This window comes from Lactuca virosa, chromosome 4, assembly GCF_052849685.1.
Source record: "Lactuca virosa cultivar CGN04683 chromosome 4, Lactuca_virosa_CGN04683_v6, whole genome shotgun sequence".
Lineage (NCBI taxonomy): Eukaryota > Viridiplantae > Streptophyta > Magnoliopsida > Asterales > Asteraceae > Lactuca > Lactuca virosa.
The window spans coordinates 396,088,170-396,100,472 of NC_136429.1; the positions used below are offsets into that span (position 1 = coordinate 396,088,170).

General features: G+C 39.1%; 1 protein-coding gene across 1 annotated transcript; it reads right to left on the bottom strand.

Moving 5' to 3' along the window:
- Nucleotides 1-656: 656 nt before the first annotated feature.
- Nucleotides 657-1,316, bottom strand: LOC145106457 (protein FAR1-RELATED SEQUENCE 6-like). Its single transcript, XM_079043426.1, has 2 exons — nucleotides 825-1,316; nucleotides 657-668 (listed from the first exon to the last, which is right to left on the bottom strand). Exons 1-2 carry the CDS (start codon nucleotides 1,314-1,316, stop codon nucleotides 657-659), a joined length of 504 nt encoding a protein of 167 aa, XP_078899552.1.
- Between the last annotated feature and the right edge of the window lie 10,987 nt (nucleotides 1,317-12,303).

Sequence of the window (12,303 nt, forward strand, 5' to 3'; positions counted from 1 at the left end):
GTAATTTCCTCCATTTTGCCCCTGCATCACTTTTTTATTCATTTTTGTTTATTTTGTAATATTTTTTTTGTCTGTTTGACAGTGAATGAGTACAATACTTGTATTAAGGTCATTTTGGTCCATTTTTATTCATTTTTGTTTATTTTGTATTTTTTTTTGTCCTTTTGAAATCAAATTAATAGATTACCTTTAAAAAGTGTAATTTCCTCCATTTTGCCCCTGCATCACTTTTTTATTCATTTTTGTTTATTTTGTATATTTTTTTTGTCCGTTTGATAGTGAATGAGTACAATACTTGTATTAAGGGCATTTTGTTCCATTTTGCAACTGCATTGTATTTTTATATTGGATAATGATCTTTTTTTACAACATAAAGGTATAAAAATTTCAAGTTTGGACATATTGCTCCTACATTAAATCCTTAAAAATGAAGTTCCAAAATTTTATCTATCTATAGGTTATACATCACAACACACATGTTAAACCTTTTATTTTATTATACAAAGCTTTTTTTTTCAGATTTTGTTTTTGATAAGAAAACATTATATATTTTCATTGAAGGGCATAATTGTCCTTTTGTAACAGAAACATCATTTTGATAGCATAATAATCAAACATTGTAACACATTCAAATATATGAAACTAAAATTGTATGATTAAACAAATATCTGCAAAGATTTACCATAAGTTTACATAAGAAAATCATAATATAAAGTTTTATACTGATGTTTTTTCAAAGGCATAAGAAATTTGGATGGATTGATGGGGCAGTTTCTTTTATCATGATTGACAAATTCATTACATCCTGTGCATTTTCGTTTAACCTTAAGAGATTTTGCAATTGCTTTTTCTGCAGAGCTTTGCATTCTTTTTCTCTTTCCGGAACCTCTAGTTCTTATCCCGTTAGGTGCCTCAATGTCAATTTCATTTGGAATGTGGAGTCCAACAACATTTTCAACAATTTCTCTTATTGGATTTGTATTTGGTTTAGTCACAACATTCTTTTCACACTCAATGCTTAATGTCTTCAAACTTTGTACCAGTTCTTGTAATTTCCCAAGATCATGAGCCACCGAATCGACACCTTTCTCATACAAATATGACGCCTCATGCAAAAGATTTGAAGTTTCAGTGTTGCCCACTCCCCATCTATGCAATATCTTTTGATAAGAAACATCCACAATGTTTTTTCTCCATCGATCAAGAATGTATTTTTCCGGTATTTTGAAAATGTCATTGTCTAAGAGAACTCTAAAACAATGACAACAAAGAATTCCATAAAACTGAAAATGCTTACATGAACATTGTATGGTCATATCTCCTTCATTAAAAAACACCTGCAATATTATTCTTATTTTATCAATTTTCATTTATAATAAAAATTTTAAAAAATAGAAATAGAAAATAAATATAATGTTAAATAATTTTAAACCTTGAAATGGGGCCTTTCTCCAGTTTTGTGGTTCTTGTAAACTATTGTGCATTCTTGAGTTTCATTCACAATTAAGGATGTCTTTTGGAAACATAAAGTGAATGCTTTTTTGATCTCCTTTTGTACTTTAATGAATGCCTCTCTAGTATAAATAGTGGATGCATGGTTTTTGTCACAACTAGGAATTTTGACACCTTGTAACAACAACAATGATAACATTTGTGAACAAAAAAATATGAAAGCATGTATGATGCTTATTCAATAACAACAAAACTTCCATCAAACACTTTATACAAGCACTGCAAATAGTCAACAAAGAATTGGAAACCCTAGAAATCCCGGTTTAAGTCCATTTTGGACTAGGATTTTCTTATTGGGCCTAATGGACCAATAAGCTTCCAATTTGACTATTTTGGACTTAGAACTCTTAAATTGGGCCCTAATTGGACCCATATACATGAAAACTTAATATTTTGGGCCTTATAAGCCTAAAATGAACTAGGTTATCTTTAATGGGCCTTATTGGGCCATAACAAATCTAATTAGCCCTAATGGGCCATAAAACTCATCCTTGATTTATCTTGAGCCGAGAACCCTCTCCAAAGACCAATTGGACCAAAAGTCATCTAATTGGGCCATAATATGGGCTTAAGCACAAAAAAGCCCAATTTCTTTTCTTTCTTCTCCATCTCTCGGCCCAACCACAACACATGGGAAAAAAGAGTTGACTTTTCTACATACCACCTCACAATTATACATGGGATATCCATGCAACTATCCTATACTTCCAAGCACCTATTACTTCACACTCTCTCTTCTCCTCTCTCTCTTTTCTTCTTCGACCGAGAACACAAAGGGAAAGACACACACACACACAATTCACTCAAACACTCTCAATTCTTCTTCCAAAAATTTCGAGATTTAAGAGCTTTCAAGTAGGATTCTCCCTAAGAGTCATCATCTAAGAACACATCTAAGCCAAAGATCATCCAAGAAAGCTTCCTAGGCCGAGAATAGCATCAAACTTCTTCCATTCTTCTTCAAAACCGAACCCACAAACTCAAGGTGAGTTCATACCCCTCTCTTTTCGGTTTTCACAAGTTTTATGGGGGAGAATACAAGTAAAATGTGTAGATCTAAGTGTATGTGTATGTTATGTATGATTTTATGCATGTATGTGTGATTTTATGTGTTTTGTGGTAAATATGTAACCAAAAAGGGAAGAAATCTCGAGATCTATGCCTTAAGAAGGAAAATAAACATGATCTAAGTTATATTACACTAAAAAAAGTCAAGAACATTACCCTCTAAGATTTTGATAAACACATTTCAACATAAAACCCATTTTTGGACTTATTTTGTCAAATAAACAAAAGTTGGGTTAAACTTGTCACTCACGGTTTTCTCAAGGATTAAAAGAGTCTAAACAGTAAAAATAAGTGTTTTTATGAATATCATACTCTTTTAAAGGTTAGAAATGAAATTTTTGGCTTAATGTGACAAATCTTAGGCTTTTCGGCCCAATGGGTCAAAATTTGCGAAAAACCACATTTTCAAGGGACTGAATGGTAAATTTCACAAGAATGGAGGTAAAAAGTGTAAACAAAACCAATTCAGGGGTTAAAATGCTTTTCTTTTCCAAAAAGGATCAAAAATGTAAAGTTTTTGGATTTTGGGCCAAAATTGTAAAAATTGCAAAAAGTTTGGGCTTTAACCGACAAACACTTTTCTGGAAGGGCTGAAACTGCCAAAGAATAAGTTTTGGGCTAAAAATATCACTTGAACAAGTCTATGGGTCAAATGTGTCAAGAAAATGGTTTAAGGGCAAAAATGTCTTTTTTTTTATATAAGGGACTAAAATTGTCATTTTTATTAAAGAAAGGCTGAAAAGGTCAAACCAATATTCTTAAGTCAATTATTTTATTTTTAGAATATTGAGTCAAAAACACTAAACTACGACTTACAAAAATTGAAAGAGGAATATACGTATAAATCCAAATGTCGTTACAAACAAATCGACCGGTCTCGAGTCGATACAAAAACAACAATCGTTAATTCGAACCTTCCAACAATTATACAATACCTAAAACAAGTAAACATTCAAAACTTCGGGCTTGAAAGTTCCAATCATGCATGTTGGGCCTTTGTGATCCATTAACATGATTTTTAGGCCCAAGGGTTAATAATAATAAATGTTATTGGGCCTTCTATGACCCAATTTCATATTAAATGGACTCTCAATGGCTTTTAAGTGCTATTGGGCCTTAGTGGCCCATTAGCATTGCTAGTAAGGTCCAAGTGAATCAAATGCGAAATGGGCCAACGTGTCCTTCGTATACCCAACAGCCTAAAATAACTCACGAAAGTAGCAGGACTTGTATTCCTCTTCTCCTCGTTTGTTAGGCTTATGTGTAATCAAAGTAAACAATTCAGGTCGTTAATCAATAGTAATCAATGTTGTTTGGATTAGGTGAGTAATAACAGGCAACACCTCTAAGGGTCGTTCGTAGTCTGTAGTTATAATCAAAGTCTCCTGGAAGGAGAGCGGGAATTTGTGTATAGATCTATACGGGGGTGACTCCCCCACACCTCAGCTGTTCGCTACAGTTAGACTCGGCCAGTCTAGGGTGACAAAATCTTAAGATCAATCCCAGCGTACATTAGGATGCCAAGACAGACGAACTAGTCATTATTATGCATGGTTATAACGACTCACATAAATTAATTAATCCAATACCATCCGAGTAATCAAGGAAGAGTAATCAAAATCATGCGCTGTGGCGGTATAGCAATTTGAAAAACAATTATATTTATGTATTCGGAAAACATCGGGTTTTTCGAGGAAATCAACACCACTCGCTTGTATTTTCTATAACTATAATACAAAACTCCCTTTTATACACGTTTTGAAATCATTCATGCATCAACTTATGGATCTTCACACTTTGGTAAACAATTGTCTTTACAGAAAATATCGGATTTTCTGGGTTTTACAAACTACACAAATCATTTTATCACAACCCTGCTTATGAACTCACCAACATTTCATATGTTGACGTTTTTCAAAATAACTTGTATTCTCAGGTAACAGGTAAGCTGAAGGGTAATATCAAGTATGTTAGGATGTTATGTTTTGAAAACTCTTAAACGATTTATGTTATGGATGTGTAATATTTAAAACAATGTACTGGATGTGAACAATACCAGTTGTAATATATTGATGCATGGTGATGTTTATGTTACGATTCATGTATATTCATTGTGATGATAATCAATTTAAGTCACGCGAGCCCTCGGACGTTTCCGCCGTTTGGTTTCGGGGGTGTGAGAGGTTGGTATCAGAGCTCTGTTTATAGTGAACTGGCATATCTAACCACACATTGATATGCAACTATAAACCAAAAAGGGACTAAAACAACTCTGAACAAAACAAATAAAACACAACGATAAAATATCTTTACTTGTGTGATATAGGAAAAAGAACATAATACCAAATCAAATAAGATAACACCGACATCTCGGTTAAGTCGGGACTGTTCATGGTTGTAGTAAGGGGTGAATGTAGCATGATCAACTACATTTTCTCCAAGGTACAACTATCACATGCTCCGGGAAAACCTCGATGGTCAGTAAACCTAAAAACGTACCCCTTTGTTACCAAGAAAAGAACATCAACTCAAATTACCTAATAACTAAAACATATTAGGAGTAATAATAGTTTATTCATATACCTCCTCTCAGTCACCATGGAAGGAGAGCACCAGGGTATTCAGTTTCATCAGGTCCTAGTAGCCCACGGAATGATCGAGGATGAGCCTGAGGGAGATCAGGGAGGAGCACACGGTGTAGGACCCGACGAGTACACGGACACAAATTACGAGTTTGATGGTACCGACGACGACATGGATGAAGAACAAGACTCAGGCAAGGATTCTGCCACACCACCCATCATCGAGATGCAGCAGGACCACCCCGCCCCACCAAGGAATCCCGCGAGAGAAAATCGCACTCCGAAAGTTGAGATTGCTGCTCTGCGGCAACAGCTATTCGACATGGAAGCATGAGCGGTGCAAGCTGGGCAGGAAAGAGATGAAGTCATTGGAGAAATGACTGAGATGGCCCAGTTGTTGGCACAACACTTCGGTATATGACCTTACTACCGCTGGCGAGCGCTCCTTAGAATGTTAGGACTAGTCATACCTATCTTTAGTATTATGCTTACATGATCTATGCTATGTACCATCGACTCTATGTTTAAGTGATTACACTACTCATAGAGCCGTTACGCTGCCGAACTTGCACCACTTATGTATGCTCTTACGAGCAAATTTTCATATATCAAAGTACGAATATTATTAATGAAAGATTTTATTGTGTTTTATTATGATGTTCTGATCTGCTATGTGTTATGTATCCATGATTGTATGCTGATTAGTGAAACCACTTAAGTACATGCAATACACCTAGTTTATAGGACCACAAACTCACAAGAATCATAGGCACTCAATATCTTTCCGTTCAATGACAGAAAGATGCCCCAACGACCAACCCGTGGAAACCCTGGATCAACCACACCCGAAGTCAACTCATCTGCATTCCAAGCAGCTATGTCTGCTGCGGTTACTGTGGCCATGGCGCAAATCCACCAAGGGAACAATGGTGGAGTCAATGGACAAGGGGCTGGAAGCTCGAACAACGGAATAAATCAAGGACCTACCAAGACATGCTCCTACAAGGACTTCACCAACGCCAAGCCACGAACCTTTAATGGCACGGGTGGAATGATAACCCTAAAGAGATGGATGGAAAAGGTGGAATCAGTATTTGAGATATGTGAATGCCCCGATGAGGTGAAAGTGAAGTTTGCCGCATGCACATTTGTTGACCAGGCTCTCACCTGGTGGAATGGACATGTAGAGGCCATGACTCTCCCCGTAGCCAACGCTATGCCGTGGACGGAGTTGAAAGAAATGCTGATGGCTGAGTATCGCCCACGAGGCGAAATTCAGAAAATGGAGCAAGAGCTGTGGAATCTCACCATCCGAAATGCTGATATATATGCATACATATCAAGGTTTAGCGAGCTATCATTGTTGTGCCCTGGCATGATTACGTTAGAGGGAAAGAAAATCGAACGATTCATCTGGGGATTAACCTCCCCAATTCAAGGAAATGTAATTGCTGCAAATCCTGAAACCTTGACACTGCCAAGAGTTTGGCCAAGAAACTATACGACCGCAACAACAAGAAGGGCGAGAAGCCAGCGGAAACTGAAGGAAAGAAGGAGAGTGACAACAAGAAGGGAAAGAACAACAAGAGAAAAGGGCGACAAGGCTCAGAGTCGTCAAAGAAGCAACAAACAGTGACAGTCAACGCTGCAACCACCCAAGTACCCTCCACACCACATGCTCCAGTCTCAGCTAACCCAAGTGCCCCTAGGCAGTATTCTGGGAATCTCCCAAAGTGCAACAAGTGCAGTCTCCATCATAATGGTGAATGCAGGGAGATGCATTGCACCAGTTGCAATCGGAAGGGTCACACGGCAAGGTATTGTAGGACATATCCTCCCCATAACCAACAACAAGGAAACAACAACAACAACAACACCCACAACAACGACAATAATGCAGGATCAAGCCCCACCTGCTATGAATGTGGAAAGACTGGGCATATCCATCGAAACCGCCCCAACATCAACAACCCTGGGAATGGAGGAACAGGAAGGGTGCTAGCTATGGGTCAGGGAGAAGCGGTTCAGGATCCCGCTGTTGTTACCGGTACGTTTCTCCTAAACCACACTTATGCATGCATCCTATTTGATACCGGAGCAGAACGAAGTTTTGTGAGTAATAAATTCAAGCGTTTGTTAAAACAACAACCCCAGAAGCTTAATGAAACCTTTACGGTGGAAATGGCTAATGGGAAAACAGAATCCACTGGGGAAATCTACATCGAATGTACCCTGGCCTTAAATCATCACGTCTTTCAAATAAACTTAATGCCTGTTTCCATTAGGAGTTTTGATGTGATTATTGGCATGGACTGGTTAAGCCCCCACCATGCTGAAATTATGTGTCACGAGAAGGCCGTTCGCCTTCATCTCCCAAATCACGAAACCCTAGTTATATACGGAGACAAACCCAGCACGAACCTTCGTCTTATCTCGTGCATTAAGGCACAGAAGTATCTACGAAAGAAGGACTTGACGTTTCTAGCTCATATAGTAGATAAGTCCAAAGAAGAGATCAATATTCGAAACATCCCTGTGGCTTGCGATTTACCGGATGTCTTTCCAGAGGATCTTCCGGGGATACCCCTAGAAAGACAAGTCGAGTTCCGAATTGATCTAGTTCCAGGAGCTACTCCCATCGCCAAATCAACCTACAGATTGGCTCCTGCGGAGATGCAAGAGTTGTCCAGTCAACTCAGCGAACTTTTAGACAAAGGATTCATCCGACCCAGTTTCTCACCTTGGGGAGCTCCAATTCTCTTTGTTAAGAAGAAAGACGGTACCTTCAGGATGTGTATTGACTATAGGGAACTTAATAAGCTTACTATCAAAAACAGATATCCGCTTCCGCGAATCGATGATCTATTTGACCAGCTCCAAGGAGCAAGTTACTTCTCTAAGATAGATCTGCGATCCGGATACCACCAACTCAAAGTCCGGGAGGAGGATATCCCCAAAACCGCCTTCCGAACTCGTTATGGACATTATGAATTTGTCGTAATGCCCTTCGGTCTAACGAATTCCCCTGCCGCATTCATGGACCTAATGAATCGAATTTGCCGACCATTCCTCGATAACTTTGTCATCGTTTTCATCGACGATATCCTCGTCTATTCACGAAGCGAAGAAGAACACGGCCGACATCTCCGACAAATCCTAGAAACCCTGCGAACCGAAAAGTTATACGCAAAACTCTCTAAGTGCGAGTTTTGGCTCCGTAGTGTGAACTTTTTGGGTCATGTTGTTAGTCAGGAAGGGATACATGTGGATTCTTCCAAAGTCAAAGCCATCGAAGGATGGGCGATCCCAACAACACCCACCGAAATTCGTCAACTCTTAGGTCTCGCAGGCTACTACAGGAGATTCATTCAGAACTTCTCTAAAATAGCCAAGCCACTTACCTTGATTACACAAAAGGGCGTACCATTCGAATGGACAGACAAGCAAGAAGCTGCATTCCGAACTCTGAAGCAAGCACTCTGCAGTGCGCCGGTACTATCACTACCGGAAGGAACAGAAGACTTTGTAGTTTACTGTGATGCGTCGAATCAGGGTTTAGGCTGTGTGCTCATGCATCGTGGAAAGGTGATAGCTTATGCGTCCCGACAACTAAAGACACATGAGGTGAATTATACCACCCATGATCTGGAATTAGGAGCTGTGGTCTTCGCCCTGAAGATTTGGAGGCACTACCTTTATGGTACCAAGTGCACCATCTTCACCGATCACAAGAGTCTCCAGCACATTTTAAATCAAAAGGAGTTGAACATGAGGCAACGAAGATGGGTTAATTGCTGAACGATTATGAGTGCGAAATCAAGTACCACCCAGGTAAAGCTAACGTAGTAGCTGATGCCTTGAGTCGGAAGGATTACTCGAATCGTCGTTTGAAGACTCTCTCCATAACCATCCAATCCCACCTGACCTCTCAAATCAGAGCAACCCAGTCGGATGCCATGAAGGCAGAAAACAAAACAAGCGAAGCGTTACGCGGAATGGAGAAGAATTTCGAAGTGAAGGAAGACGGAGCATATTATTTCATGAACCACATTTGGGTCCCTAAACTTGGGGGATTCAGAGAAGTAGTCGTGAATGAAGCCCACAAGACGCGATACTCCATCCATCCGGGTTCAGATAAAATGTACTTGGATGTTAAGCAACATTATTGGTGGCCTAACATGAAGGCAGGGATTGCCACTTACGTTAGCAAGTGCCTCACATGTGCTAAAGTAAAGGTGGAATATCAAAAGCCCTCGGGATTACTACAGCAACCAGTAATTCCCGAGTGGAAATGGGAAAGGATTACCTTGGATTTTGTGACCAAACTACCCAAGTCGACTGATGGTTTGGATACCATATGGGTAATAGTTGACAGATTAACAAAATCCGCTCATTTCCTGCCAATAAAAGAATCATACAAAATGGAGCGCCTGACAAGGATTTATATCAAGGAAATCGTGAGACTCCACGGAGTGCCCATATCTATCATCTCAGATAGAGATAGTAGGTTTACTTCACGCTTTTGGCAATCGCTTCAAAAAGCTATGGGAACACAACTTGACATGAGCACTGCCTACCACCCACAAACGGATGGTCAAAGCGAGCGAACCATTCAAACGCTAGAAGATATGCTTCTCGCATGTGTGATAGACTTTGGAAAGTCGTGGGATATCCACTTGCCTTTGATCGAATTCTCGTACAATAATAGTTATCATTCAAGCATCAAAGTCGCTCCTTTCGAGGCATTGTACGGGCGTAAATGTAGATCACCGTTGTGTTGGGCTGAGGTAGGAGACACCCAGCTAGAAAGAGGGCAAAGGCCAGATAATGCATTAACGGGACCAGAAATCATACGCGAGATGACCGAGAAGATAATTCAGATCAGGGCCCGACTGCAATCATCACGAGACAGACAAAAGAGCTACGCCGATAAGCGGCGAAAGCCCTTGGAATTTAGAGTCGGGGATAGGGTGTTATTAAAAGTCTCTCCCTAGAAAGGGGTGATTCGTTTTGGGAAACGGGGAAAACTAAACCCTCGATACATTGGACCCTTCGAGATTCTTGCCCGAATCGGTCCAGTGGCTTATAGACTGCAGCTACCCCCTGAGCTCAGCAGTGTACACCCCGTGTTCCATGTTTCCAATTTGAAAAAGTGTTTATCCGACGAAACCCTCGTCATTCCACTTGAAGAAGTTGAAATCAACGATAATCTCCTGTTCATCGAGGAACCAGTCGAAATCATGGATAGGGAGGTGAAGCATACTAAACAAAGTCGCATTCCGATTGTGAAAGTTCGATGGAACGCAAGACGCGGACCAGAGTTCACATGGGAACGTGAAGACCAAATGAAGTAGAAGTACCCTCAGCTATTCTCGCATTCTCAAATCTAGCTTTCAAAAAAATTTCGGGACGAAATTCCCTCTAACGGGGGGATGATGTCACAACTAGGAATTTTGACACCTTGTAACAACAACAATGATAACATTTGTGAACAAAAAAATATGAAAGCATGTATGATGCTTATCCAATAACAACAAAACTTCCATCAAACACTTTATACAAGCACTGCAAATAGTCAAAGAATTGGAAACCCTAGAAATCCCGGTTTAAGTCCATTTTGGACTAGGATTTTCTTATTGGGCCTAATGGACCAATAAGCTTCCAATTTGACTATTTTGGACTTAGAACTCTTAAATGGGCCCTAATTGGACCCATATAAATGAAAACTTAATATTTTGGGCCTTATAAGCCTAAAATGAACTAGGTTATCTTTAATGGGCCTTATTGGGCCATAACAAATCTAATTAGCCCTAATGGGCCATAAAACTCATCCTTGATTTATCTTGAGCCGAGAACCCTCTCCAAAGACCAATTGGACCAAAAGTCATCTAATTGGGCCATAATATGGGCTTAAGCACAAAAAGGCCCAATTTCTTTTCTTTCTTCTCCATCTCTCGGCCTAACCACAACACATGGGAAAGAAGAGTTGACTTTTCTACATGCCACCTCACAATTATACATGGGATATCCATGCAACTATCTCATACTTCCAAGCACCTATCACTTCACAATCTCTCTTCTCCTCTCTTTTTTCTTCTTCGGTCGAGAACACAAAAGGAAAGACACACACACACAATTCACTCAAACACTCTCAAAGAACACTCTCACTTATTCTTCCAAAAACTTCGAGATTTAAGAGCTTTCAAGTAGGATTCTCCCTAAGAGTCATCATCTAAGAACACATCTAAGCCAAAGATCCTCCAAGAAAGCTTCCTAGGCTGAGAATAGCATCAAACTTCTTCCATTCTTCTTCAAAACCGAACCCACAAACTCAAGGTGAGTTCATACCCCTCTCTTTTCGGTTTTCACAAGTTTTATGGGGGAGAATACAAGTAAAATGTGTAGATCTATGTGTATGTGTATGCTATGTATGATTTTATGCATGTATGTGTGATTTTATGTGTTTTGTGGTAAATATGTAACCAAAAAGGGAAGAAATATCGAGATCTATGCCTTAAGAAGGAAAACAAACATGATCTAAGTTATATTACACTAAAACAAGTCAAGAACATTACCCTCTAAGATTTTGATAAACACATTTCAACATAAAACCCATTTTTGGGCTTATTTTGTCAAATAAACAAAAGTTGGGTTAAAACTTGTCACTCACGGTTTTCTCAAGGATTAAAAGAGTTTAAACAGTAAAAATAAGTGTTTTTATGAATATCATACTCTTTTAAAGGTTAGAAATGAAATTTATGGCTTAATGGGCCAAATCTTGGGCTTTTCGGCCCAGTGGGTCAAAATTTGCGAAAAACTACAGTTTCAAGGGACTGAATGGTAAATTTCACAAGACTGGAGGTAAAAAGTGTGAACAAAACCAATTCAGGGGTTAAAATGCTTTTCTTTTCCAAAAAGGATCAAAAATGTAAAGTTTTTGGATTTTGGGCCAAAATTGTAAAAATTGCAAAAAGTTTGGGCTTTAACCGACAAACACTTTTCTGGAAGGGCTGAAACTGCCAAAGAATAAGTTTTGAGCTAAAAATGTCACTTGAACAAGTCTATGGGTCAAATGTGTCAAGAAAATGGTTTAAGGGCAAAAATGTCTTTTTTTTATATAAGGGACTAAAATTGTCATTTT

Coding starts and splice junctions, on each gene's coding strand:
- LOC145106457 (XM_079043426.1), bottom strand. CDS start 1,316: ATGACCATACAATGTTCATGTAAGCATTTTCAGTTTTATGGAATTCTT.